Source organism: Papio anubis, chromosome 11 (genome assembly GCF_008728515.1).
Source record: "Papio anubis isolate 15944 chromosome 11, Panubis1.0, whole genome shotgun sequence".
Taxonomy (NCBI): domain Eukaryota; kingdom Metazoa; phylum Chordata; class Mammalia; order Primates; family Cercopithecidae; genus Papio; species Papio anubis.
Genome location: NC_044986.1, coordinates 29,853,521 through 29,877,367, shown reverse-complemented (window position 1 = coordinate 29,877,367; position 23,847 = coordinate 29,853,521). Strand labels below are relative to the sequence as shown.

The window sequence follows — 23,847 nt, the reverse complement described above, 5'->3', positions numbered from 1 at the left end:
AAAGCCTGATTTATCTGATGTAAGCATAGCTTTTCCTGCCAATTTTGGTTTCTGTTTTCATGGAATATCTTTATCCATCCCTTCATTTTCAGTCTATATGTGTTTTTACAGGTGAAGTGAGTTTCTTATAGGTAGCATATAGTTAGGTCATTTATTTTCTTATCCATTCAGGCAGTGTATATCTTTTAAATGGAGGAATTTAATCTATTTATATTCAAGATTATTGTTGATAGGTGAAGACTTGTCCCTGTCAGTTTAATTGTTTTCTGATTGATTTGTGTATCCTTTCTTTCTTATTGTTTATGATTGTGGTTTGGGTTTTTGTTTTGTTTTGTTTGTTTTTTTGGTAGTGATAAGATTTGATTCTTTTTCTCCTTTGTGTATTTGCTCTACCAGTGAGTTTTACACTTTTATGTTTTCATAATAGTGATGATTCTCTTTTTTGCTTCCAGATGTAGGACTCCATTGAGCATTTCTTGTAAGGCTAGTCTAGTGGTAATGAATTCTTTCAGTTTTTGCTTGTGTGGTAAAGACTATTTCTATCTAATTTCTGAAGGATAGCTTTGCTAGGTATGGTATTCTTGGCCAATGGTTATTTTCTTTTAGCACTCTGACTGTATCATCCCATTCTCCACTGGCCTGTAAGGTTTCTGTGGAGAAATCTGCTCTAGTCTAATAGATATTCCTTTATATATGACTGAATGCTTTTCTCTTGCTCTTTTTAGAATTCTCTTTTTTTTCTTTTTTTGGAGGCTTTCTGTGTGAAGTCTCTTTGTCTTTGACTTTTGATAATTTCACTATAATGGCCTCAGGAAGGGCCTTTTTGGTTTAAATCTATTTGGGAATCTTTGAGCTTCCTTGATCTGGATGTCCATATCTTTCCCCAGACTTAAGAAGTTTTCAGCTATTATTTCATTAAATAGGTTTTCTATACTTTTTTCCTTCTCTTCTCCTTTTAAAACTCCTGTAATATAAATATTTGATTGCTTAATAATGTCTCATAAGTCTTGTAATTTTTCTTGACTTTTTTGTTCTTATTTCTTTTTTTCTCTGACTGGGTAATTTCAAATGACCTTTCTTTTTTCTTTCTTTTTTTTTTTTGAGATGGAGTTTCACTCTTGTTGCCCAGGCTGGAGTGGACTGCTGGTGCGATCTCTGTTCACTGCAACCTTCGCCTCCCAGGTTCAAGTGATTCTCCTGCCTCAGCCTCCTGAATAGCTGGGGTTACAGGCATGAGCCACCATGTCCGACTAATTTTGTATTTTTAGTAGAGATGGGATTTCTCCATGTTGGTCAGGCTGGTCTCGAACTTCTGGCCTCAGGTGATCCACCCACATTGGCCTCCCAAAGTGCTGGGATTACAGGCATGAGCCACCACTCCCAGCTCAAATGATCTACCTTTCAAGTTCAGAGAATCTTTCTCTGCTTGATCAAGTTCTGTTGAAGCTCTCTATTGCATTTTTTATTTCATTCATTGAACTTTTTGACTGCAAGACTTCTGTTTGTTTCTTTTAAAATTATTCCTATCTCTGTTGAATTTCTCTTTCACATTGTGAATTGTTTTCCTGATTTTTATCAGATTACCTATCTGTATTTTTTTGTATCTTGTTGATTTCCTTAAGATTCCTTTTTGAATTTCTTTTCTTGAAATTTGTGGATTTCCTTCCCATTTGGGTCTCTTACTAAAGAGTTATTATATTCCTTTGGTGACGTCATATTTTCTTGATTTTTGAGTTTCTTGTGTCCCCATGTCCCCATATTGATGTTTGTACATCTAGTAGATCAATCACCTCTTCCAAACTTTTTAGATTGGCTTGTGTAGAGAAAGGTTTTCATCTGCAGCTGGGTTGTAGTGTGCCAGTTGGAAAGAGTGTGATGACTCTGTTTCTGGATAGGTGCAATGGTATAGTCTCTGTGCAGCTTCTTCAGCTGCACTGGACATCAGCAATAACTGTGAGCACCCCCGTGGCCTAGGCTGTAGATGTTTGTGCAGTGGCATCATAGGTTGTTAATGTCCTCGTTGTCAAGGGTACTTGAGGTCCTCCTATACTCATTTAACCCACAAGGGGAAGACTTAGCCAAGGGGATCTCTCTTGGTATCAAGTCTGACATGGCCTACAAGCAGCTGTAGCAGCCCTGGGTTCCAGGTGCAGGTGCTTAAGAGTGGCTGTGGGGCGGGGGTTCCAGGGTCAGGGTCTTGCAAGCCTATTATGCCACCTGGGTCATGGGGTGCAGCTTTGCTGTCTGTGGCAGGGCTGGATATATGTTGCCCAAAGAACCAGCATCTGTGACTCCGAAGCACCCCTTATCAGCTCAGACCCACAGGCTGGGTTATACCTGTGATTCTACTGCTGGGAGGGAAGGGCACAGTACTGGCCTGACTCCTGGGAAGAAGTGCTCTGAAGATTTGGGCCTGGGAAACAGGGTATGGCTGCAATTCAGGAACTTAAGCCAATAGGGTTCAGCGGCAACTCAGATCCCAGGGGATGAAGCACTGTGTAGTGTGACTCTAGAACAAGAGATTGTGGAGCTTGGCAATATTTCAGACTGTGTGATGCCAGGTGCAGCGGCAGCAAGTATCCCGGAAAGGTGGAGCATAGCTGTTGTTTGGGCACTGAGGGGGCAAGGAACAGCACAGTGATGACTTTACTCCCCAGGGAGAGGGGTATGTCAGTGGCTCAGACTCTAGAGAGCTAGCCCAGCTCTGGGGAAACAGAGTACTAGGGTTGTTTGGCCTGTAGGGCAGAATGTCAGTTCAGCCACAGCTCTATTTCTCTGGGACAGGGGGTACTGGGTCAGCTCAGTCCTGGGATGCACGGTTGCTCAGCTTGGCCAGGGCACTGATTCCCCAGGGACTGGTATGCTGCTTTGGCTCATGCTTGGGGGTAATAGGGGACATGACTGTCCTGGGCAGCCCAGGAACTATTTCTCTGGGATGCAGGGCACCACTTTAGCTTAGGCACTGGGGTGAGTGACTGCTCTAGGCGGCCAAGGTACTGTTTTCTGGGATATAAGGCACTCCTTCAACTTAGGCACCAGAGAGATGTGACTGTCCTGAGCATCCAAGGTACTGTGTTTAGGAGGCAGGGTGCCTAGGAAATCAGTTAGGCTCTGGCCCAAGGGGGCAGAAGGAGGGGTAGGTGGAGAGGCTCTACCTCTGCTGGGCCCTGCAGGGAAGGGTGTAACTGCTGCCGGCAGCTTGCCTTGGGGATGTTGGGCCACTGGGCTGGGGTGCAGGGTGACTTAGCTTCAGGGATGAAGGGGACCCATGGCAACTCACCCTGGGAACAAGATGCTCTCCACCTCTTGTCCCAATTCCAAGATGGCATAGCAGAGTAGCCATGTGGGCACAGGGGGCACGGCACAGCGTTGGCTTCTTCTTTGGAGGAGTACTGCTGTGTGGACTCCAGGCAGCTTCCTCAGCTGAGTTTGGTGTCTGTGAGAATTGCAGGGAACTCCAGAGGTGAGGTCTGTAGGTGGCCAAGGTGTTGATGGGGGTTGCTGGCACCCTCTTGCTTACCTCCTGGTTCCCAGTTGATCCTGGTGGGGGGTTGGAGTGGTAGAGTCCTAGCATTTTCTTCTGTTCTCTGTGTAGCCATCTCAAGTTTCTTTCACCCATCTGATGAACTCTGGCACTCTCCCTCAGTTATTTTTGTTAAAATAACATTGTTGGCCGGTGGCGGTGGCTCATGCCTTTAATCCCAGCACTTTGGGAGGCTGAGGCAGGTGGATCACCTGAGGTCCGGAGTTTGAGACCAGCCTGGCCAACATGGTGAAACCCCTTCCCTACTAAAAATACAAAAATTAGCTGGGCGTGGTGGTGGGCACCTGTAATTCCAGCTACTTGGGAGACTGAGGCAGGAGAATCTCTTGAACCCAGGAGGCAGAGGTTGCAGTGAGGCGAGATTGCGCCATTGCCCTCCAGCCTGGGTGACAAGAGCGAAACTGCATGTCTCTCTCTTTCTCTATACCTATCTATCTATATACATATATCATTGTTTATTCATTGTTTAGGCTATCTTTGTGATGGGGAGGAGCGCTAGAGGGTTCCAGTCTTGTTCTCCTCCCTAGTGTGATAGCATTTTTGATGGACAAGCCTTTAGGGCATCTTTCTAAAGCTTTCAACTTAGTTTTTGTTTCTGCACTTAAAAAAAAATTGTGGTAAAATACACATAACATAAAATCTAAACATTTAATTTAACCATCTTAACCATTTGTTAAGTGTACAGTTCAGTGGTATTAAGTACATGTGTTATTTTGCACCATCCATCTCCAGAATTTTGTTCATTTTCCCAAACTGGAGCCCTGTACCCGTTAAACACTAGCTTTCCATTTCCCACTGCCGCCATCCCCAGGCAAGCACCATTCTACTTTCTGTCTCTGTGAATTTGAGTACTCTAGGTATCTCAGATAAGTGGAATCATACAGTATTTGTTTTTTTTGTGACTTGCTTTTTTCACTTAGCATAATGTCCTCCAAATTCATTCTTGTTTTAGCATATATTAGAATTTCTCAGCCTGGTGCGGTGGCTCACACCTGTAATCCCAGCACTTTGGGAGGCTGAGGCGGGTGGATCACAAGGTCAGGAGATCAAGACCATCCTGGCTAACATGGTGAAACCCTGTCTCTACTAAAAAAAATACAAAAAATTAGCTGGGCATGGTGACGGGCGCCTGTAGTCCCAGCTACTCAGTAGGCTGAGGCAGGAGAATGGTGTGAACCCGGGAGGCGGAGCTTGTAGTGAGCCGAGATTGCACCACTGCACCTCCAGCCTGGGCGGCAGAGCGAGACTCCATCTAAAAAACAAAGAATTTCTTTCCTTTCTAAGGATGAGTGATATTCCACTGGATGGATGTGCCACATTTTGTTTATCCATTCATCAGTCAATGAACACTTGGGTTGCTTCCATGTTTTCGTTATTGTGAATAATGCCGCCATGAACATGGGTTTATGAATTCTGTTCAAGTCCAAGTCCCTGCTTTCCATTCTTTTGGGTATGCACCCAGAGTGGAATTGCTGGATCATATGGTAATTCTATTTTTAATTTTTTGAGGAACTGATTCATCTTAGTTTTTATAGAAGTAACACTTTTTTCCCCCTACTCCCTCCTCTCACACTCTTATATATATTTTTTGAGACAGGGTCTCACTGTGTCACCCAGGCTGGCATGCAGTGGTGTGATCATGGCTCACTGCATCCTCCCAGGCTCAGGTGATCTTCCTACCTCAGCCTCTGGAGTATCTGGGACCACAGGTGCACACCACCATGCCCGGCTAATTTTTGTATTTTTTGTAGAGACGGGATTTCACCTTGTTGCCCAGAGTGGTCTCGAACTCCTGAGTTCAAGCGATCTGCCTACCTCGGCCTCCCAAAGTGCTGGAATTACAGGCATGAGCCACCGCGGCTGGCTCACACTCATATTTAATAGGTTTTAAAATACAGCTTTATTAAAGTATAACTGACAAAAATATACTGCACATATTTAAAATGCACAGTTGATGTGTTTTGACATATGCATATACCTGTGAAATCATCAGCGCCATGAACTTAGTGGACATTTCCATCACCCTTAAAAGTTCCCTCGTGCCTTAAATAATCCCCCTCTTCTACTCCTCCCTGCTGCACCCACTGCCTCTGCCATAATCAAGTAACCGCCAGCTGCTTTCCATCACTATAGATTAGTTTACAGTTTTTAGAGTTCTATATAATGGAAATGATACAGTATGGTCTCTTTTTTTCTCTAGCTTCTTTCACTCAGCATAATTAGTTTGAGATTCATGCATGCTATGGTGTATATCAATAATCTATTTATTTATTTATTTGAGACAGAGTCTTGGTCTGCCGCCTAGGCTGGAGTGCACGTGATCTCAGCTCACTGCAACCTCCACCTCCCGGGTTCAAGTGATTGTCATGCCTCAGCCTCCCGAGTAATTGGGACTACAGGTATGAGCCACGGTACCCGGCCTAATTTCAGCACAAATTTAGCCTCAGTTAGGCTGAGCACAGTGGCTCACACCTGTAGTTCCAGCACTTTGGGAGGCCAAGGCAGGCAGATCACCTGAGGTCAGGAGTTCAAGACCAGCCTGGACAGCATGGTGAAACCCGTTTCTACTGAAAACACAAAAACTAGCCAGGCATGGTGGCACACGCCTGTAATCCTAGCCACTCGGGAGGCTGAGGCAGGAGAATCACTTGAGCCCAGGAGGCGGAAGTTGCAGTGAGTAGAGACAGTGCCGCTGCACTCCAGCCTGAAAGACAGAGCGAAACTCTGTCTCAAAACAAACCAAACTTTTTTCTAACCACCTGCTGTCCATTGATGAGCATTTTTTCCTTCCTTCCTTCCTTCCTTCCTTCCTTCCTTCCTTCCTTCCTTCCTTCCTTTTGGATGGTGTCTCACTCTGACACCCAGGCTGGAGTGCAGTGGCATGATCTTGGCTCACTGCAACCTCCGCCTCTGGGGTTCAGCCAATTCTCTTGCCTCAGCCTCCTGAGTAGTTGGGACTACAGGGGGATGCCACCTTGCCCCACTACTTTTTGTAATTTTAGTAGAGGCGAGGTTTCACCATATTGGTCAGGCTGGTCTTGAACTCCTGACCTCAGTTCATCCATCTGCCTTGGCCTCCCAAAGTGCTGGGATTAAAGGCGTGAGCTACCGTGCCTGGCCTTTTTTTTCTTTTTCTTTTTTTTTTGAGACAGGGTTTTGTGCTGTCACCCAGGCTGTAGTGCAGTGGTACAATCATGGCTCACTGTAGCCTCAACCTCAGCCTCCTGAGAAGCTGGGACTACAGGCATACGCCACCCCACTTGGCTGATTTTTGAGCTTTTTGTAGAGACGGGGTTTTGTGATGTTGCCCAGGCTGGTCTTGAACTCCTGGGTTCAAGCAATCCTCTCACCTTGGCCTCCCAAATTGCTGGGATTAAGGCATGAGCCACTGCACCCAGCCAATGAGCATTTTTTTATGTGCTTACTTGCCATTTATATATTTACTTTGGTGAAGTGTCTGTTTAAATTTTTGCCCATTATTTTTCATTAGGTTGTTTTCTTATTTTTGAGTTTAAGAATAGTTTATATATTCTAGATTCTGTATTAAATATGTGCTTTGCAATGAATTTCTCCCTGTCTGTGCCTAATCTTTTCATTCTCTTAAAAGAGACTTTTGATACTTTTTATGTCCTATTTAAATAAATCTACACAGTTTTCTGGCATACCAACCTGTCATCAAGTTTAGGGACAACACAGCTTCTCATGTTGGGTGTGCAGTTCAGCTGGAGGGAGCAAAGGGGTGTATGGGGACACCAGGGAAGACACCCCCGGCTTTGAAGGTTCCATGTACTAAGGGCATCAATCAGAATGTTCTCCAGAGGAAATGGAGCTCATCATATGGCTGAGGACCCTGTTTTTAACTTGAGAGGGCAATGTGTCCAATGAAAAGACCACACATTTCAGCTTCTTGTCCAGCTTGGTATAGGCATGTGACTATATTCTGGTCAATGAGATGCAAATTAGAATTGTTGGCTGGACTTTGAATAAGACTCCTTTAAAGAGGGATAGGTAGCCAATGTATGTCCTTTGGTTTTGGTTTTCTGTGTTCTTTCTGTTTCTTGCCTGGAATGTGGGCAAGCTGGCTGGAGCTTCAGCAGTGATTTCAGACTATGAAGCAACTTTGCAGTGTTATGTGGAAGATGGGGTAGAAAGATGAAAGAAACCCAGGTCCCTGATAATTACAGAGCTGCCACACTAGCTAGCTATGTCTGTGTACCTGCAGACTTCCTATGTTAAAGAAAACACTTAATATATTTTAAAAGCTATGTTTTTTCTGTTTTTTATTACTAGCAACCAAATGCAATTCCTAACAGACACAGTTGGTTAACACAGCAGTGCATCAGGAGGAAGTCAGCTATACTGCATATACGCTTATATCACTGAGATCATAACGTGAGAACATTTTAACCTCTGCTTTTCTGCTTTACATGCTTTTAAAATTTTCTTTTATTTTCAGACTTTTTTTTTTTTTTAATTTTTTGAGATGGAATCTTGCTCTTTTGCCCAGGCTGGAGCACAGTGGCCTGATCTCAGCTCACTGCAACCTCTACCTCGCGGGTTCAAGTGATTCTCCTGCCTCAGCCTCCCGAGTAGCTAGGACTACAGCCGTGTGCCACCACACCTGGCTAATTTTTGTAGTTTTAGTACAGACAAGTTTCATTATGTCAACCAGGCTGGTCTCGAACTCCTGTCCTCAAGTGATATGCCTGCCTCGGCCTCCCAAAGTGCTGGGATTACAGGCGCGAACCACCACACCCAGCCTTCACACTTATTTTTATCACTACTTTTTTCTCCAATACCATCACTATCTTCAACTTTATCATCGTCTGCTTAATGTCATTATCATTATGAATAAGAATCATTTTTGTTATCCTAACCGTTTTTAAAGGATTCTCTTCTTGTTGATGGAGGGAGATTTGTGTATAAAATGTATTTTTTTTTTTTTATTAAGTATTCCATTGGGGCGAAGGGAGGGGAGGCCAAGGGGGCCTTTGTCATTGAGGAACATCTGTGGAAAGGGATGGAATTGGTACTCAGACTTAGGACAGCTTCAATATTCATTGGGCATGGGCCACATCAATCATTTCTGTCCTGCCAGTGGCCAGGATTGCTCCCACATGGGGATGCCCTGTAGGCATATAAGTGAAACAACAGGGATGGATTTCAGTCTTCTGCCAGAGTTGGCTGGTAGGGCAGGTCAGGGTCAGTACTGCTTATAAAGAAAGGCAGAAGTAATTGAACTTGATAGTATAAGAAATAAGAAACTGTTGGAGGGTCTTGAGTTGGGGAGTAGCGTGGTTTGTGTAGGAAGGATTATAGATGGAGTGGAAGGGACACACAAGTGGGTAGGCCACTTGGGAGGCTTTCATAGTAGTCCAGGCCTGAGGCGATGCAGGTCATGTGTTAGGCAGGTCATGGGTTAAGTAGACATCAAGAGAGGATTCAACATACATATGTACATGCCTACATACATACATAATCAGGGGAAATGCCTGTGTGGAGAAAAATAAGGAGGAAGCTGGGGGAGTCTGGGGGAGCCATCAGACCTTAGTGCAAATGGGACCCTGAGTGAAGGAGAGGGGTAAGAAAGGAAAGAAGTTTGGTGGGAGCATATCAGACTATAGTGCAATTCTAAGAAAAGTTCTGCAAGACTTTGGAGTGTCCTCCAGCCAGAGCCACAGTCCCTGGCAGTGGAGCCCTACATCTCCCAGGAATGGGTCTGCCTTAATATCCCTGCCACACGTATCACTAGCTGGGGTGCACTGTGGGAGGCATTGCCTTGGAGCAAACATGGGATGGACTTCAGAGCTCCACAGCTGGGGCCCTCAGTCAAGTGTGCACGCTGCAGTGGAAGATCCAGAGGCCCATTTTCCTGGATGACATGGGGATGACTGGGATGAGGGACATGGGAAGGTAACTGCTGTTGTCTCAGACCTATCTGTTGCAAATAACAAATGCTGGATTGCACTGACTTAAGCAGTAAGGAGCTGTACTATGCAGAAAACAGGATGTCCCAAGGTGGGTGGCTTTCAGGGGTGGTTGAGTCAAGGCTCTAGGATGAGGTACTTCCCATCTCTCTACTCTGCCATCCTTGGGTTGGCTTCCTTCTAGACCAGTAGTGACATGGCCATGGCGGTCCCAGGAATTACAGCTGGACACAGTGATATCTAGAGAAAGGAGAATGACCCCTCTGTTCTGTGGAGCAAGGATCCCTTTCTCAGAGGGGTTGCAGCACATTTCCCACTGCTGGGAAATCTATGCCTCATTGGCCAGAAGTGGGTCACATGGCCATTCTTGACCATGTCACTGGGAAGGGGAATGAAACCATTATGATTGGCTTATGCCAGGGGATGGCACCCTGGCTGCGTGTGAGAACTGCTTGGGGAGCTGGGCCCCACACTTGAGATTTCTCTATGAATTGGTCTAGCGTGGATACTGGGCATCAGTAATTGTTTTTGTTTTTGTTTTTTTGAGACAGGGTCTCTCTGTTGCCCAGGCTGAAGTACAGTGGTGTGATCTCTGCTCACTTCAGCTTTGACCTCCTGAGCTAAAGCGACCCTCTCACTTCAGCCTTCCAAGTAACTGGGACTACAGACACGCACCACCATGCCCAGCTAATTTTTAATTTTTTTTTTTTTTTTTTGTAGGGACAGGGTCTTGCTATGTTGCCCAGGCTGGTCTCAAACTTCTGGGCTCCAGCGATCCTCCTGCCTCAGCCTCCCGAAGTGCTACACTTACAGGCATCAGCCACCAGCTACATTACAGGCGTGAGCCACCACATTTGGCTCTACCAGTAATTTTATTACCTCCTTAGGTGATGCTGATGTGCAACCAGGGCTGAGAACTGCTGTTGTCTTGGGGTGGTGTAGATGTTGGGCATCAGCCACCATGCCCATTACAGTCACTTACTAGTTTTTTGTGGCTTAGACAAGTCATTTACCCTCTTTCAGCTTTGGTTTCCTCATCTGTCAAATGGGGTCTGGCAATAGCTACCTCCTGTGCTTCCTGGTGAGACTGAAACAGTTCATGAGTGCTCATAGGCTTTGCAGACTGTAAATCATTGACACCTGGAGGATGGCTGCTTATCATTCTTATTCAATTTGGAGGGAAAGCACAGCTCCCTCTGCTGCCAAGAACAGCCAGGGCAGAGATTTCTCTTGAGCACAGCTTCCTGTCATTAAAACAAAAAACGAAGGAGAAGGGAAAACGACAGACTGGGAAGCCACAGGCAATTGCAGTGGGCTTTTTTCTTCTTGGAAGGCGTGGGTTTGAAGGCGCTGCTATAAATGGTTTATGCAAATGAGCTGGAGGCGCTCTGTCCCCCGCCGCTTTAATCCGGGAGAAGCTGGGAGGGAGCCAGGCACAAGGTTTTCCACCCCTCCTCCCTGTAGTCCTGCAGTGGGGTGGCTGGGGGCAGGCGGATGCTCTTCTGCTGCCTCCAGGGAAGATGGTCAGATAAGGCTCGGCATTCTGGCTCCCCCATGTTCCAGGACACACCTGGCTGCGTGGCTTCCTGGCTCTTTCTGCTTGAGCGAGCACGGGCTGATGCTGCCAATAGTACTGCAGGAACAAGGAGGGCCCCCACTGGTGCTGCGAGGTCACGGCCAGGCAATTGGTCACCTTTGGGTCTCACTGGGTCCACAGGGACCTGGGGCACTGTGGCTGGGAGAGTGACCTCAGAGCTGAGGCCTGGAGAGGAGCAGAGCGGGGAAGAGTAAAGAGCCCGCACCATCGGCCCCAGGCTTTCATCGTCCATCCCTCCTCCTCCTCTCCCCCTTTCCTTCCTTTCTTCATGAAATCTACTTTGAGCACTACGGAGTGACCACCTTGTCACATGCTAAGGATGTAGAGCTAAAAAGATACCTTTCTGCCCTCAGGGTGCTCCCAGTATGGGAAGGGCCTCCGGCCATGGCTGCAGGGCTGGGGCTGTCCAAGCCTTGGAGAGGGAAGGTCTGGTCTATTCCATCCCGGGGCGTTGGGATGATCTCAGAGGAAAGGCTCTTGTGAGCTGGGGGCTGAAGGTGAGGTGGAGTGTTTGTGGGAGCAGTGCTGGGGAGAAGCACTCCAAGGAGAGGGACAGTGTTCAAAGAGCAACAGACAAGCGATGTGCCGTGTTCTAGAACACAACTGGCTTGTGTGCATGGAGCATAGGTACATGGGGTAGGGTATGGGGGGGTCATGGAAGGTGAGGCCAGATATACAGACTGGGGTCAGTTCACAGAGGACCTTGAATAATCCCCACAGTGGGGGTCAAGTTTATTCTGAGGTGCTTGGGAGCCACAGGAGCTAGAGGGATGAGTTGGGCAGAGAGGCCGGGCTGGCAGCCCTGCGGAGGGGGACGGAGGCTGGAATGATTGCCCAGAGCACGATGATGCTGGGGGCCTGAACCGTGGGCAGAGCCAGGAGAGGGAAGGAGGGAATGGATTTGAGAAGGACACAGTGACCTCTTGGATGGGGGAATCTGGGCTGACACCAGATTTCTGGCCTGGATAGCAGAACTCAAGGGGTAAACTGGGCCTCAGAACCTTGGGGGTGCCCATGTTGGGTGGGGCCAGGAGGACTGAGAAGCAGTCACTTCCAGTGAAGAACATGCCACTGGCCCATCCTGGGTTTCCCAACAGACCCTAGTGGAAGGGGGAATGGGAGAAGGAGCTACTTCTTCAGACAGTTTAGAACGTTTTGATTGCCTCCCCCTAAATGATCCCCATCCCACATTCCTGATGCAGGGAACTCCTGGTTCAGAGATAAAGTGAACCAGTCCAATGCCTCCATTTTACAGGTGTGAAAACTGTGTTCCGAGAGGGGACTGACTTGCCCAAGGTCACACAGTGAATTATGGCAGGCAGTGTCATGGTTAGTAATGGACCCCCAAACAAAGTCTAATGAAGCCCACCTCCCTCACTTGCCCTGAGAACAAAGAGCTCTGTTCCCTGGAGGGAAGTGGGCTTGGCTAAGCAGGGTAGAGGTTGTGAGGGGTGCGGCATTTGTTTTAGAGAGGGGAGGGGCTCCCAGGGAAGAGACCTCCTGCCCCTGTTTTCCTGCTGGTGGAGCCCAACCCAGGAGCTGCATTTGCTGCCCACCTTCTGGATCCCTGACTGCCACCACCACGAGGGAGAAGGCACGGAGACATAAAAAGCCTCCCTAAATTCCAAAGCCTCAGGGCCTGCCTGGAACTCAGGAGTTCTGACTCCCAGGGAAGGCTTTGCTTTCTCAATGTTGACCCTGCACAGTGCTCTGCCCTCTGAAGGAAGTAATCCCGAAGAGGGAGGTGTCAGGGGACAGGAGCCTGAGAGAAGTTACTGGAGAGGGAGGAAAGGAAGGCGGCGGCAATGAGCCACGGATGAATGTGCAAACTGTGAGATGGGGCAGCTGCAGGGAACAGCTAACAGCTACAGCAGTGGGTTTCTGTCACTGCAGTCACCCTGGGGTGGCTCCCCTCCTTGGGTTGTCCTTTGTGCAGGAATCCCACAGTCTTGACAGCCACCTTTGGTGGCCACACCTGAACTCTTGTTCAGGAGGGTGGGGCAGCCAGCCCTGAGCCGGCCACATGCCCACGGTCCCCAGGTCTTTAGGGACTAAAAATCCCTGTTTGTGGAGCTGTGAGATGTGAGGTTGTCTGGGGTTGGGGTCAGGGGATCAGTCTAGGGCTAGGACTGGAGGCGTAGTAGCAGGGGGCAGAGTTCCTTCCTGGACTCAGTGGGGGTGAAAAGCCACTGGCCTTTCCTGAGAGGCACTGCATGGACCCCATTACTCACAGGCGCCTCTGTGCCTGAGGATCTTGCCTGTGGCCCAGCAGCTGGCATGGCCGGTGTCCTCTGGGCTCTAGGTCATGGCCCATAGTGGTGGGCACAGAGCTGGCATAGTGCAGTGGCTGGACTCAAGTCATCTCTCACCTTTGCTATATAAGAAGAGAAGTTCCTGTTTTTTGAGCCAAGCCAAGCTCCCTGCTCCTGAAAGGGACCTGCCACCCACTTTTTCTTTCTGGAGCATTTTCAGGTTTATGCCTTGGGACCTGTGAGAGCTGGCACTCCCTGCCTCAATCCCCACTTTCTCTTTTGGAGACCTCTGTGGTGCTGAATCTCTGACCCCTGCTGTGGGAGTGGCAAGGCCTGCAGGTGAGTGCCTGGATGCATGGCGGGGACTCTGGCAAAGTAGGATGGTGACTGTGGGCACACTACAGCCAAAGTCCAGGGCAGTCCACATTGGGATCAAACTTCACTTTTTTTTTTTTTTTAGAGACAAGGTCTTGCTATGTCAGCTAGGCCAGGTGTGTCATCATAGCCCACTGTAACCTCAAACTCCTGGGCTCAAGTGATCCTCCTGCCTCAGCCTCCCAAAGCTCTGGGATGACAGACATTTGCCACTGTGCCCAGCTCAAATTTTAGATTTGTGGCTGCAGTAGCCCTGGGTCCCTCTGACTGACGCTGTGTTTATTGAACCGAAGGTGGCTGTTCTCAGGGGCAGCACTCTGCAGTAGACAAAGCCCTGGGGCCTGTGCTCCTGAGTCTGAAATCTGGGTTCTGGCCCAGCTCTGGCACTTTATAACTTTAACAATTAATTTCCACCTCCTTGAGCCTCTGTTTTTCTCTTTCTGTGCAAAGGGATGAGCATCTGTCCTGTGGTACCTGATAGGGTACTTTTGCAGATCCAGTAAGACATTGGTGACATTGTTTCATAGCTTTTAAGAGCTGGGTCATTATTCTAAGAGGCCACATGGCAGAGGGGCAGGTGTTGGGCTCTGATGTCCAGTAGGTGTGTGTCTAAATCCCAGCTTAGCTGAGCATTAGCTGTGTGACCTGGGCAAAGTATTCAGTGTCCCCAAGCCTCAATGTTGCCATCTAGGGTGCTGAGTTCCGCCCCTTCTGGCGGCCCAGAGCAGATGTTTCAAGATACTGGCAGCAGATGTAATTTTCTGAATTGGTTTGGGTACTTATTTGTCAAGTTCCTGCCTAGTTTTTTCAGAGCAAGAGGTGCCAGGACCCCCTACTGACAGGTTAAAGGCCCTGCAGGGCAGCCAGGTCAGAGGGGGAGGGGGGACACAAGGCCTCTAGGTCTTTTGGGGCTAAAGAGCTTTGAGGGGAAGAAGCTCCCAGATAGAACAGCTCTGTGCAGACTGACTTGAGATCAAATCCCGACTCTGCCATTTCCCACCTCTGTGTCCTGGTTTCCTCATCTGTAAGGAAGGGTAAGGTCACGGCCTTTGTATAGAGGTCAGGAGTAGCTCATCACTAGTATATGGTGCTACCACATACTAGTGCTTCCCATGCATCCCACACTGTTCTAAGCACACTACATGAATGAGCTCATTCCAGTAGCCCTAGGATCTAGGCACTATTACTGTCAACCCAATTTTTCAGAAGAGGAAATAGACACTTAGAGCTGTTAGAACCAAGGTGTGAACCTGGGAAGTCTGACTCTGGAGCCTACTCTTAACCGCCACCTGTACTGTGAAGCCCCCAGTGTAGACAACACTGGTGGCATTGAGTAGTGTTTGCTGTGTCACAGCACTGGGATCCAGCTGCCAGTGGCCATACTGGGAGTACCCCGGCCAAGGGCCTGAGCCCCTGTGGGGTCCTGTACTGTCACTTTGTTGTAGCTACTGACACCCAGTATCTGAGCCCAAAGGTTGGAGTGAGAGGCCCCAGGAGGGGCAGCAGGCAGGGGCAGGGCCAGGGCATGGGAGCAGAAGTGGAGGCCAAGTCAGCTGGTCCTGGGCATGGCCATCTCTCTGTAAGCTGGACCTGGGAGGGGCAGGAAGCAGGCAAGAGTCAGAGGAAGCAGAATCCCCAGAGGAAGGAGGGGGCCTCCCAGCTTTGGGGTGGCTTCAGCTAGCTGGGGGCCTGACACAAGAAGGAGTGGGCACCAGGAGCGTAGGCTGAGCCGTGGTGCTGAAGATGTGTATGTGAGTGTGAGTGTGTGCGTGGGCTGGAGGTGAAGGGAGGGGTGGATTGAGGGGATCTCTGCCTGTGGAGGAGGGATTTAACCTCCTGTTATCAGCTGCCAGCTTTTCTCATAATCCAGGCAGGCCCAGCAGGGATCAGCAGAGTGCGTTTCCGCATCTCAGATGGACGAGGCCCATGGCTTGTTCCAGCACATCCCGCGCTCCTCCTGTCTCCTGCGTCACCCTGTGTCTCCTCATTTCTCTGCGTCTCCTCTCCCCATGAAGTCTCATTGCCTGCCCCTCCTCACTCTCCCCATCCAGGTTCTGGTGTAGGGAGCAAATCTTGTGCATTCAGCCCCTGCTAATTTATCACTTGTGATTGCTGGGACAAAGGCTAGCTTCCAGTTTAAAATTCATTCTATTCCTGAGCAAAAATGCAGCACTAACCAGGTGACAAGGGACTGTTTAATCTACTTCCTTAAAAGAACTGACAGCTACCCAGGACTCTGAAATGGCATTTGCATGTGAGGCACGCATGCAATCATACATGCAAAGCTTAGAACGTGCCTGGTGCAGGGTAAGCGGGTACTGAGTAAATGTTTCTTATTAAAGCAGGTCTTCTATTTCTCCTCCTTGGGGTAACATGTATTTTTTTTGAGATAGAGTTTTCACTTTTGTCACCCAGGCTGGAGTGCAGTGGCACAATCTCGGCTCACTGCCACCTCCGCCTCCTGGGTTCAAGTGATTCTGCCTCAGCCTCCCGAGCAGCTGGGATTACAGGGGTGTGCCACCATGTCCTGCTAGTTTTTGTATTTTTAGTAGAGACAGGGTTTCACCATGTTGGCCAGGATGGTCTCGAACTCCTGACCTCAGGTGATCTGCCCACCTTGGCCTCCCAAAGTGCTGGGAATACAGTCACTGCGCCTGGCTGTATTCTTAGTGCTGTACTCATATCCTGCATCCCAAGTCATTCCTTTCCAAGGCTGAGACAGAGACCTTAGTCCTTCCAGTTCTACGTGGATTCCCAAGTTCTCTGACTCTCAAGCGTTGCTGTTATAGATGGAGCCAGGCAGCAGCCCTCACAGGTGTTAAGTTATTCAGTTTTCACAAGTTTCTGGGCCATGTGATCTCCACCATGGAGAAGAGATGGTGGAGGCTCAGAGAAGCTCAGTAGCTTACCTGTCTGACCTGAAGACCAGAGCTCCCACCCTCCACATGGGTGGGGTGGGCACATCCATCCACCCTTCCTGACCTGTGACACAGATCTTATCATCGGCAAATGTTTGCCTCCAGCTAGGGGCTCAGTGGGTGTGGGCTCTGTCTGGCACACTCTGTCCTGGGAATAGGAAACCTGGTTTCTTCCTTGTTCTATCCTTCCTGCCTGGCATGGATGGTGACCCTTCTGTCCAGTCCAGGCTGGCCATGCTGGCCCTGAGGCCTGGAACTGGGGAGCATGAGCAGGTGTGTTTGTGTCTCGGAGAGGCAGAGAAAAGGCTGCTTGGCGGTGGGCCTGGGCAGGGAGGGGCCTCAACTTCGTCCAGGTTCTGTTTGCTCAGATTCCCTTTCAGTCTCCACCCCGCCTCTGCACCTGTTGTGTTCCCATCCTCCTGGGCGGCTGGCAGCTGTCACGGCTGGGGCACCTGTCCCAGCCCCTGAGGACGCCCTCTGGGCTCCCTGGCTCCAGTTTCTCTGCAGCACACAGCTTGTGCTCTCCGTCTCTGGGTGCCTTTATCCTCCTGTCACTCCTCATCTCTCACTCTTCCAGACTCGAGGCAGCAGCCTCCACTCTTGTCCTGGCTCTGGCCATAGGAGGAAGCTTTCAGCTGGGGTTCCCTGCTTCCTTTTCCCCAGTGCCAGGCCCAGCCTAATGGGTAGAGAGGATGGGGCCCTGGCAGGATGGCCATACTCCTCAAATGCTGATGAGGCGACTCATCAGCTCAATCAAATTATCGCTTGTTTTTGATAAAGGAAACACTATAGCAGCTAGGGGCTGCCTCCCAGCTCCTCCACAGCAGGGTCACCTCCTCTTCCTGGCCTCCCCAGACCCTAGTCACTTCCCCCTACCTCATAAAAAGAAGTTACCCCCTCCCTTGTCCAGTGCTGTCTTCTGTACCTCCTGATGCCCGGATTTGTGTGTCATATTAGGCATAGCAGCAGAAGACATTACTCCTGGGTCCCAGTCCTCTTTGTATTCCACCCACTGTGTGGCCTTGGGAAAGTCTCTATCATTTGCTGGGCCTTCTTTGCTACACCTGTAAAATGGCCCCAGTGCTCTCTGGAGGCTCTTCCCCCTTAGAGAGCTTGGTGACTGGACTGATGGTTTCTATTCCCCAGTGAATTTGTTCCATGTTTTATTCTGGAGTTGCTGGCTCTGCCTTAGACTTTGAGTTCTGAGAGGGCAGGTTTAGGCTGGGAATGAGGTCCTAGACCTTGGGAAACCTGGATGAGAGAGGACTTGGTGAGGAAAGCCTTGAGCTAGGTAGACCATCATGGAAACCAAGATGGCACCCAAGGGAGGAGGAGCTGTCTGAAAGTGGTCAGGGGACAGGAGATGGCAGGGAAAGGAGGGACAGCTATAGTAGTGGGGAGGGCCTTGGGAGCCGAATGGGTTTAGAGAGCCAAGGGGTCTAAGGTTCCCTAGATGGCACGAGAGGACAGATGCAGCTGGGGATTCTGTCAGACCAGGCCTCCAAGGGCACAGCCAGCCCTGCTTCCTGTCGGCAGGCTTTGAGGTATTAAGTTTCCAACCAGGCCATATATGAGTCTGTTTTCTTCACAGTTTCCAGGATGACATCTCCAGTGTCTGTCTGGGTCACCTGTTAGCAGATGAGAAGTCCAGCCTTACTGCCTGTCCTCTGCCTGCATTTAGGCTTCATCCCTGGAATGTCACCTTCTGTCCGCTGGAAAACGTCTAGGCTCTGCTGCCACACAGAACCCTTCTCTTCCTTAAGGAGAAGGTCCACTGTCCCCTTGTCTTCCCTCCTGTAAGCAAGAGGGGCCCCTGCCCTTTGCCCTTTCCTGGATAGAACATGAGTTTTGATGTCAGGCAGGTCTGGGTTTAAAGCCTCGTTTGTCTTCCCTTCAGAATAACCTCTCTAAGCCTCAGTTTTATAGCCTGAAAATGGGGATGATTATAACTCCTGAAGGGAGGTTTTGGGATTGGCTGATACATGAGATACTTAGCACAGTTCCTAGCACACAGTAAGTGATCAATAAATGGTAGCATTTATATATATTTGCTTATATATTTGCTTATAGCTTCTCCATTCCCCTTTGACATCCTTTCCAAAGTGTGGCTATAGAATGGAACACAGATCATTTACCCAGAGCTGAAAGAATCTCATTCCTCGATCCCAGCCTGGCTCCTGCTGGGATCTGGAACTGCCTGTTTCCCTGTCCATGCCCGCTTTACACCCCTGGCTTCTGCAGGGCAGGCGTTGGGTCCTGCTTACCAGTTGGTGCATAGTGGGCACTCAGTGAATGGTTGATGAATGAATAAGTGAATGAATGATGTATGTTAGTGATTTTCTCACCCCTTTTAGTAACAGAATCCTTTGGCCAAATGAATTTTTTTTTTTCTTTTGAGATGGAGTCTCACTCTGTCGCCCAGGCTGGAGTGCAGTGGCACGATCTTGGCTCACTGCAACCTCCGCCTCCTGGGTTCAAGCGATTCTCTTGCCTCAGCCTCCCCAGTAGCTGGGATTACAGGTGTGCACCACCACACCTGGCTAATTTTTTATATTTTTGGTAGAGATGGGGTTTCACCATGTTGGCAAGGCTGGTCTTGAACTCCTGACCTCAAGTGATCCACCTGTCTCAGCCTCCCAAAATGCTGGGATTACAGGTGTGAGCCACCGCGCCCAGCTCCAAATGAGATTTTATGGGATGCTCCAGTGAATAAAACAGAGAAGGGGTGCAGCTCTTCTGCCATATCCTGGGGCTGCCTTCCCCTCTAGAGGTCCTGGACACTGCCTAGTGAAGTGACAGGAGAGGGGAGCCTCAGACACAGGACACTGCCACATCCTATTTGGGGAAGTGATTGTGGGAGACAGGCTCATACGTCTGTGGGAAAACCCCTTTAGACTACAGTGTTGAAGGCCTGGGGGCCACTCAGGCCGCCTCCCAGTTCTCTGTTCTGTTTCACTCAGGTGGCCAGAGTTGGGGCTGCTGCTCACCTGAAGGACTCCCAGCTCGCGGAGCCCCCAGCCTGCCCCTGTCCCTGCTTGTTTACCACTTGGCTGCTTTCCCACAGTCCTGTGTCTGAAAATCACATGATTTCAGGTCTGTTTGTGAGATGTTTTCTGAGTGCCTGCTCTGGGCGGGGACAGGAGTGATGCGACGCCCGAGGGGAGTAAGGCTAAGTCAGGCAAGGCCCAGCCCTGCGGGGTGTGGGATGCAGGATGCTGCTTCTGCTGCTCCCACCCCTGGAGCCTCCTGCCTCCTCCCTCACCCTTCACAAGCAGATAGGACAGTGACTTTCTGAAATGTGGGTCTGGTCTGTTGCCTCCCTGCTGCAGGACTTCCCTGTTGCTCTCAGGAGGAAGGCCAGAGTCTTCACCCTGCTCCTGAAGACCCGTCTGGTATATCCCTGACCCAACCTGCCTGGGCAATGGAGCATTTCCTGAGGCTCCTCCTGCTCACCCTGCTTCATACCAACCTTGCTTCCGAAACGTGCCAGCTCCCAGTCCCTCCTTGTTCTCCTAACCCCTTCCCCAGACCCACTCAGTAGTGGGAGCTCATTTCTTTCAGACCTTTTTTCTCGGGTTGTGATGATATGCTCCTTAGTGAGGCTACTTGATAAATGTTTGTGTCCTTCTGGACTGGAAGTCCACGAGAGCCAGGACCTGCCACTGAGGACCACCCTTGCACCCTTAGTATCTGACATATAGTAGGGTCATCAATAAATGTGGGTAGAGTTGAATTAAATGGTTGAGGTGCACCCAGGAGAAGCTGGGGCAAGCAGATAGGGCCCCAGCCAGGCCATGGCTCTCTCTGTATCGGACAGAGTAAGGTAAGGGTTAGGAGATGCCCAGCTCAGGAGCTCAGAGGAAAGATAAGTGCCAAGAACAGGGACTTACTATTACCTGGGGCCTTAGGGAGGCTTCCCAGAAGAAATGTTCCCAGTGCTGGATGATGGGAAGGGGGCATTCCAAGTGAGGAGAAGGCAGGAACCAAGGTGAGAGGGAGGCTGGTGTCTGGGTGTGGGGCCATAGGAAGGCCAGGCTGGGCATGTGCGAGGGGTTAGTGGGCAAGGGGCCAGCTGGGTGTGTTAAAAGGCAGGCAGGGTGCGGAGGCTGACTCTGCTGCTACAGGAACAGCCTCCAAAGCATCTTCTTTTGGCCTCAATTTCCTCATCTGTAAAATGGGCATACACATACACTGATCTCTTAGGGTTGTCGTGAGGATTGAACAAGTTAAATGCGTCACATGATCAGGGCAGTGCGGAGCACGCAGTAAGGCCTCGTGTTTGCTGTTATTATGATCATTATCTGTCAAAAAGAGTTTGGCTTACTTTCTCCTTGTCAGACTGACTTAGCTTCCCGCCCCCATGGGAACTGGGTACGTGTGCCAGGAAGTGTGTGCGTGTGTGTACGTGTGACTGCATAGCCACAAGCTGGCATGTGCCTGTGGAAAGTGGGCTGCCTTGTGTGGACTCGGGTGTCGTGACTTCTCCCAGAAGTCTTGGGCATGCCTTTGGCTCAGAGGAGGTTCGGCAGGCTGGGTTTGCTCTCCCACCCAGATCCTGCCCAGCCCTCTGCTGATGACTCTAGGTCAGGCCTGAATGGCCCTCCTTGTTCTCCTAACCCCTTCCCCAGACCCACTCAGAAGTGGGAGCAGCAGGATCTTGAGCTGTGGGCTCAGGACCCAGTCCAGTCACTTACAGGGCCCAGGTCTCTGAGTTCCATCTGCTGTGGGGCAGCCTCTACCTTTCCTGTGGCTCCTTCCTCAGCCCCTACCCCTCTGTCCTCCTACCTGCCCACTGGCTTTCTCTTCCCTCCCATTCCTTTCCCTGGGGTCCAAGATCCCAGACCTTGAGGACAGGGGCTGGGGTCCAGGCTAGGGCCAGGGAGGAGGGTGCTGTCCTATTGTCCTGGTAGAGGCCCCTGAGCTTGTGTTGGATGGTGACATTGTCCCTCAGACATGGCCTGAATCCTGGTCCTACCTGTGACCTGCTGGGTAACCTCAGGCAAGCTCCTTAGCCTCTCAGAACCTCCACTTTTTTCTCTTTAAAACAGATATCATCATAGCCGCTGCCACCCACACAGTTCCTGGTGCACAGTGCATGTTCACTGCATGGCAGCTGCTCTCTTGATGATGATCTGGGCTCCTGGCATCCCTGCCCAGGGCTGGAGGAGCCTGCCATCCCAGCCTCCCTCTTCCTCCTCTGTCCGCACCTTTCCCTCTTCCCTGAGTGTGGGGTGCCGTGTCCACCTTAAGATTTCTCTAGAAACTTTGTGAGTCTGTGGAAGCAGGCATGTGTTGAGTGTGTACATTGAGAGGTGTGTATGTAACCATGTGAGTACATGTCTGGTGGGCAGTAGATGGCTGAGTGTGCTCAGTGGTGAATGCTCCCAAGTGCCTGTGAGCCCACAGTGCACATCTGTATGACAGGATGCAGAAGAATAGTGCAGGTCTGTGTTGGGGTGTGGGGTGTGTGTGTGTGTATGTACATGATTAAAGGGACAGGTTGGTGTGGGGGGAAAAGCCTGGATTCTGGTGCTGTACTGCCTGGGTTTGCATCCCAGCCTTGCCACCTTTTAGGTGAGCAGCCTCTGTCTCAGTTTTCTCATCTGTAAGACCATCATCATCATCTTAGAGATGGTACCTGTTGATAATGACTGTAATACTGACCTCATCATTCAGCCTGTGAGGACCAAAGGAGTTAATACTTGCAAAGCCTTTGGAACAGAGCCTGGAAGAAGACAGAAACGGTGTTAGCACTTGATGAACAGCTCCATCAGCTTGATTGTGAACCTCTTGAGGGCAGGGACAATGTCTGTTTTGCCTCCCAGGGGGTCTGCTCTCACCTAGCCGGACTTCTGCATATAGTAGGTGCATGAGGCTGGTGAATGAATGGCTGTCGGCCTGGGCGTTCAGGGAGGGGTGTGTGTCACTGCATCCCTGAGATGGGGCTGTGTGTGATGGGGATGTGTGTGCGTGTGCGCGCCTCTGCTCGCTTTCTGGAGCTCGCTGCTATTTCAGGAAGCCTCCAGTCTCCTCCTCCTTATGTAAATAAACATGACAGATCCCATCGGCTGTACCAGCGCGGGAGGTGGGGAGGCTGGAGTGGGTGGGAGCGGGGAGGCGGCGGCCGGAGGGGTGTGCGTGCTGCGTGCGCGTGTGGCCGGCTGGCCGCGGGCGGGCGGCGTGCGCGTGTGCGGGAGGGGGCGCGTGGGGGCGCGTGGGGGCGCGGGAGGGGCCTCGGCCCTGCCATGCCGGTCTCCGCCCGCGGGGGAGGAGACGGGGGAGGAGGAGGGGAGCAGCCGGCCGGGGCGACTCAGTGACCAGCCGGCCGGCCCAGCAGAGGTGGCTGCACTGCCCGCCGCCCGAGATGGGGGGACAGATCACCCGGAGCACTCTCCATGGTAAGGCCCCGCGGATGCCTGCGGGCCCGCCCACCTTAGCCCGGAGACCGCCTGGGGAGGCCCGGCGGAGGGGCGCTGGGGCTGAGGGCTTGGTCATGCCCCTACCTCTTCACTCCATGGGGGGTCTGGGGCTGTGTGAGGGACACCTTTTGGTGGTGGGCACTGAGGTGGGGGCAGCAAGGGAGCTGGGCAGAGCGGGAAGAGGGGTGCCTTCCCTGACAGTGGCGCCTCCCACTGATGGTGGGAGTCAGGCAGCTGAGGCTCCCCACAAAGTCTCCTTGTCCTCTTACCTCCATGTCCTCTTACCAAGGTGCTGACTAGTCCCCAAGTGGGATGCGAGGTCCTGGGTGTCCCTACCCGCCTCTCCCGGGACAGAGGCAGCCACAGTTAGATAGCTGGGGGGACCTGCTTGTCGGCCCTGGGATGTGGGCCTTGGAGGTGGTGCTGTGTTCTCTGCTGGAGCCCCGCAAAGACATGTGGGCACCCACATGTGTGCCGAGTGTGCATGAGTGTCTTTGCTCGTGAGTAGGCACTGAAGGTGCCTGTGGGTGTGCACCTGTGCTGGCTTGTGCCTAAGCACACGGGTGTACAAGTGACAGCACCCCACAATGCCTGACCTCGCTTCTCCAAGTGTGTGCTCTGTGGGGGAGGCCAGCGAACTTCTGAGCCCTGCAGGTCACGTCCACAGTCAGACAGACCCACAGCCTGGAGCTGAAGAGGTGAAAGAGAGGGGGCCACTGGCTGGCTCCCCATTTGCAGAGCTCCTGCTTGCTCCAAACCCTGTCTTCTTGTTCCCCTAGCTCTAGTACTGTGGTCTGGGGAGCGCCGTGGCCGAT

At 50.6% G+C, this 23,847-nt stretch overlaps 1 protein-coding gene across 2 annotated transcripts in view; it reads left to right on the top strand.

The window, feature by feature from the left end:
* Nucleotides 1-23,847, top strand: part of NEURL1 (neuralized E3 ubiquitin protein ligase 1) — a 99,362-nt gene that overhangs the window by 39,226 nt on the left and 36,289 nt on the right. Inside the window, exon 1 of one of the 2 annotated variants that reach the window (XM_009215298.4) lies at nucleotides 22,832-23,011. The exons of the other annotated variant lie outside the window; for it this stretch is intronic. Within the exon in view, the coding sequence (XP_009213562.1) occupies nucleotides 22,978-23,011 (34 nt within the window). The 5' untranslated portion in view covers nucleotides 22,832-22,977. Of the gene's footprint in view, nucleotides 1-22,831; nucleotides 23,012-23,847 lie in introns of those variants that run through there. 2 annotated transcript variants of the gene reach the window in all.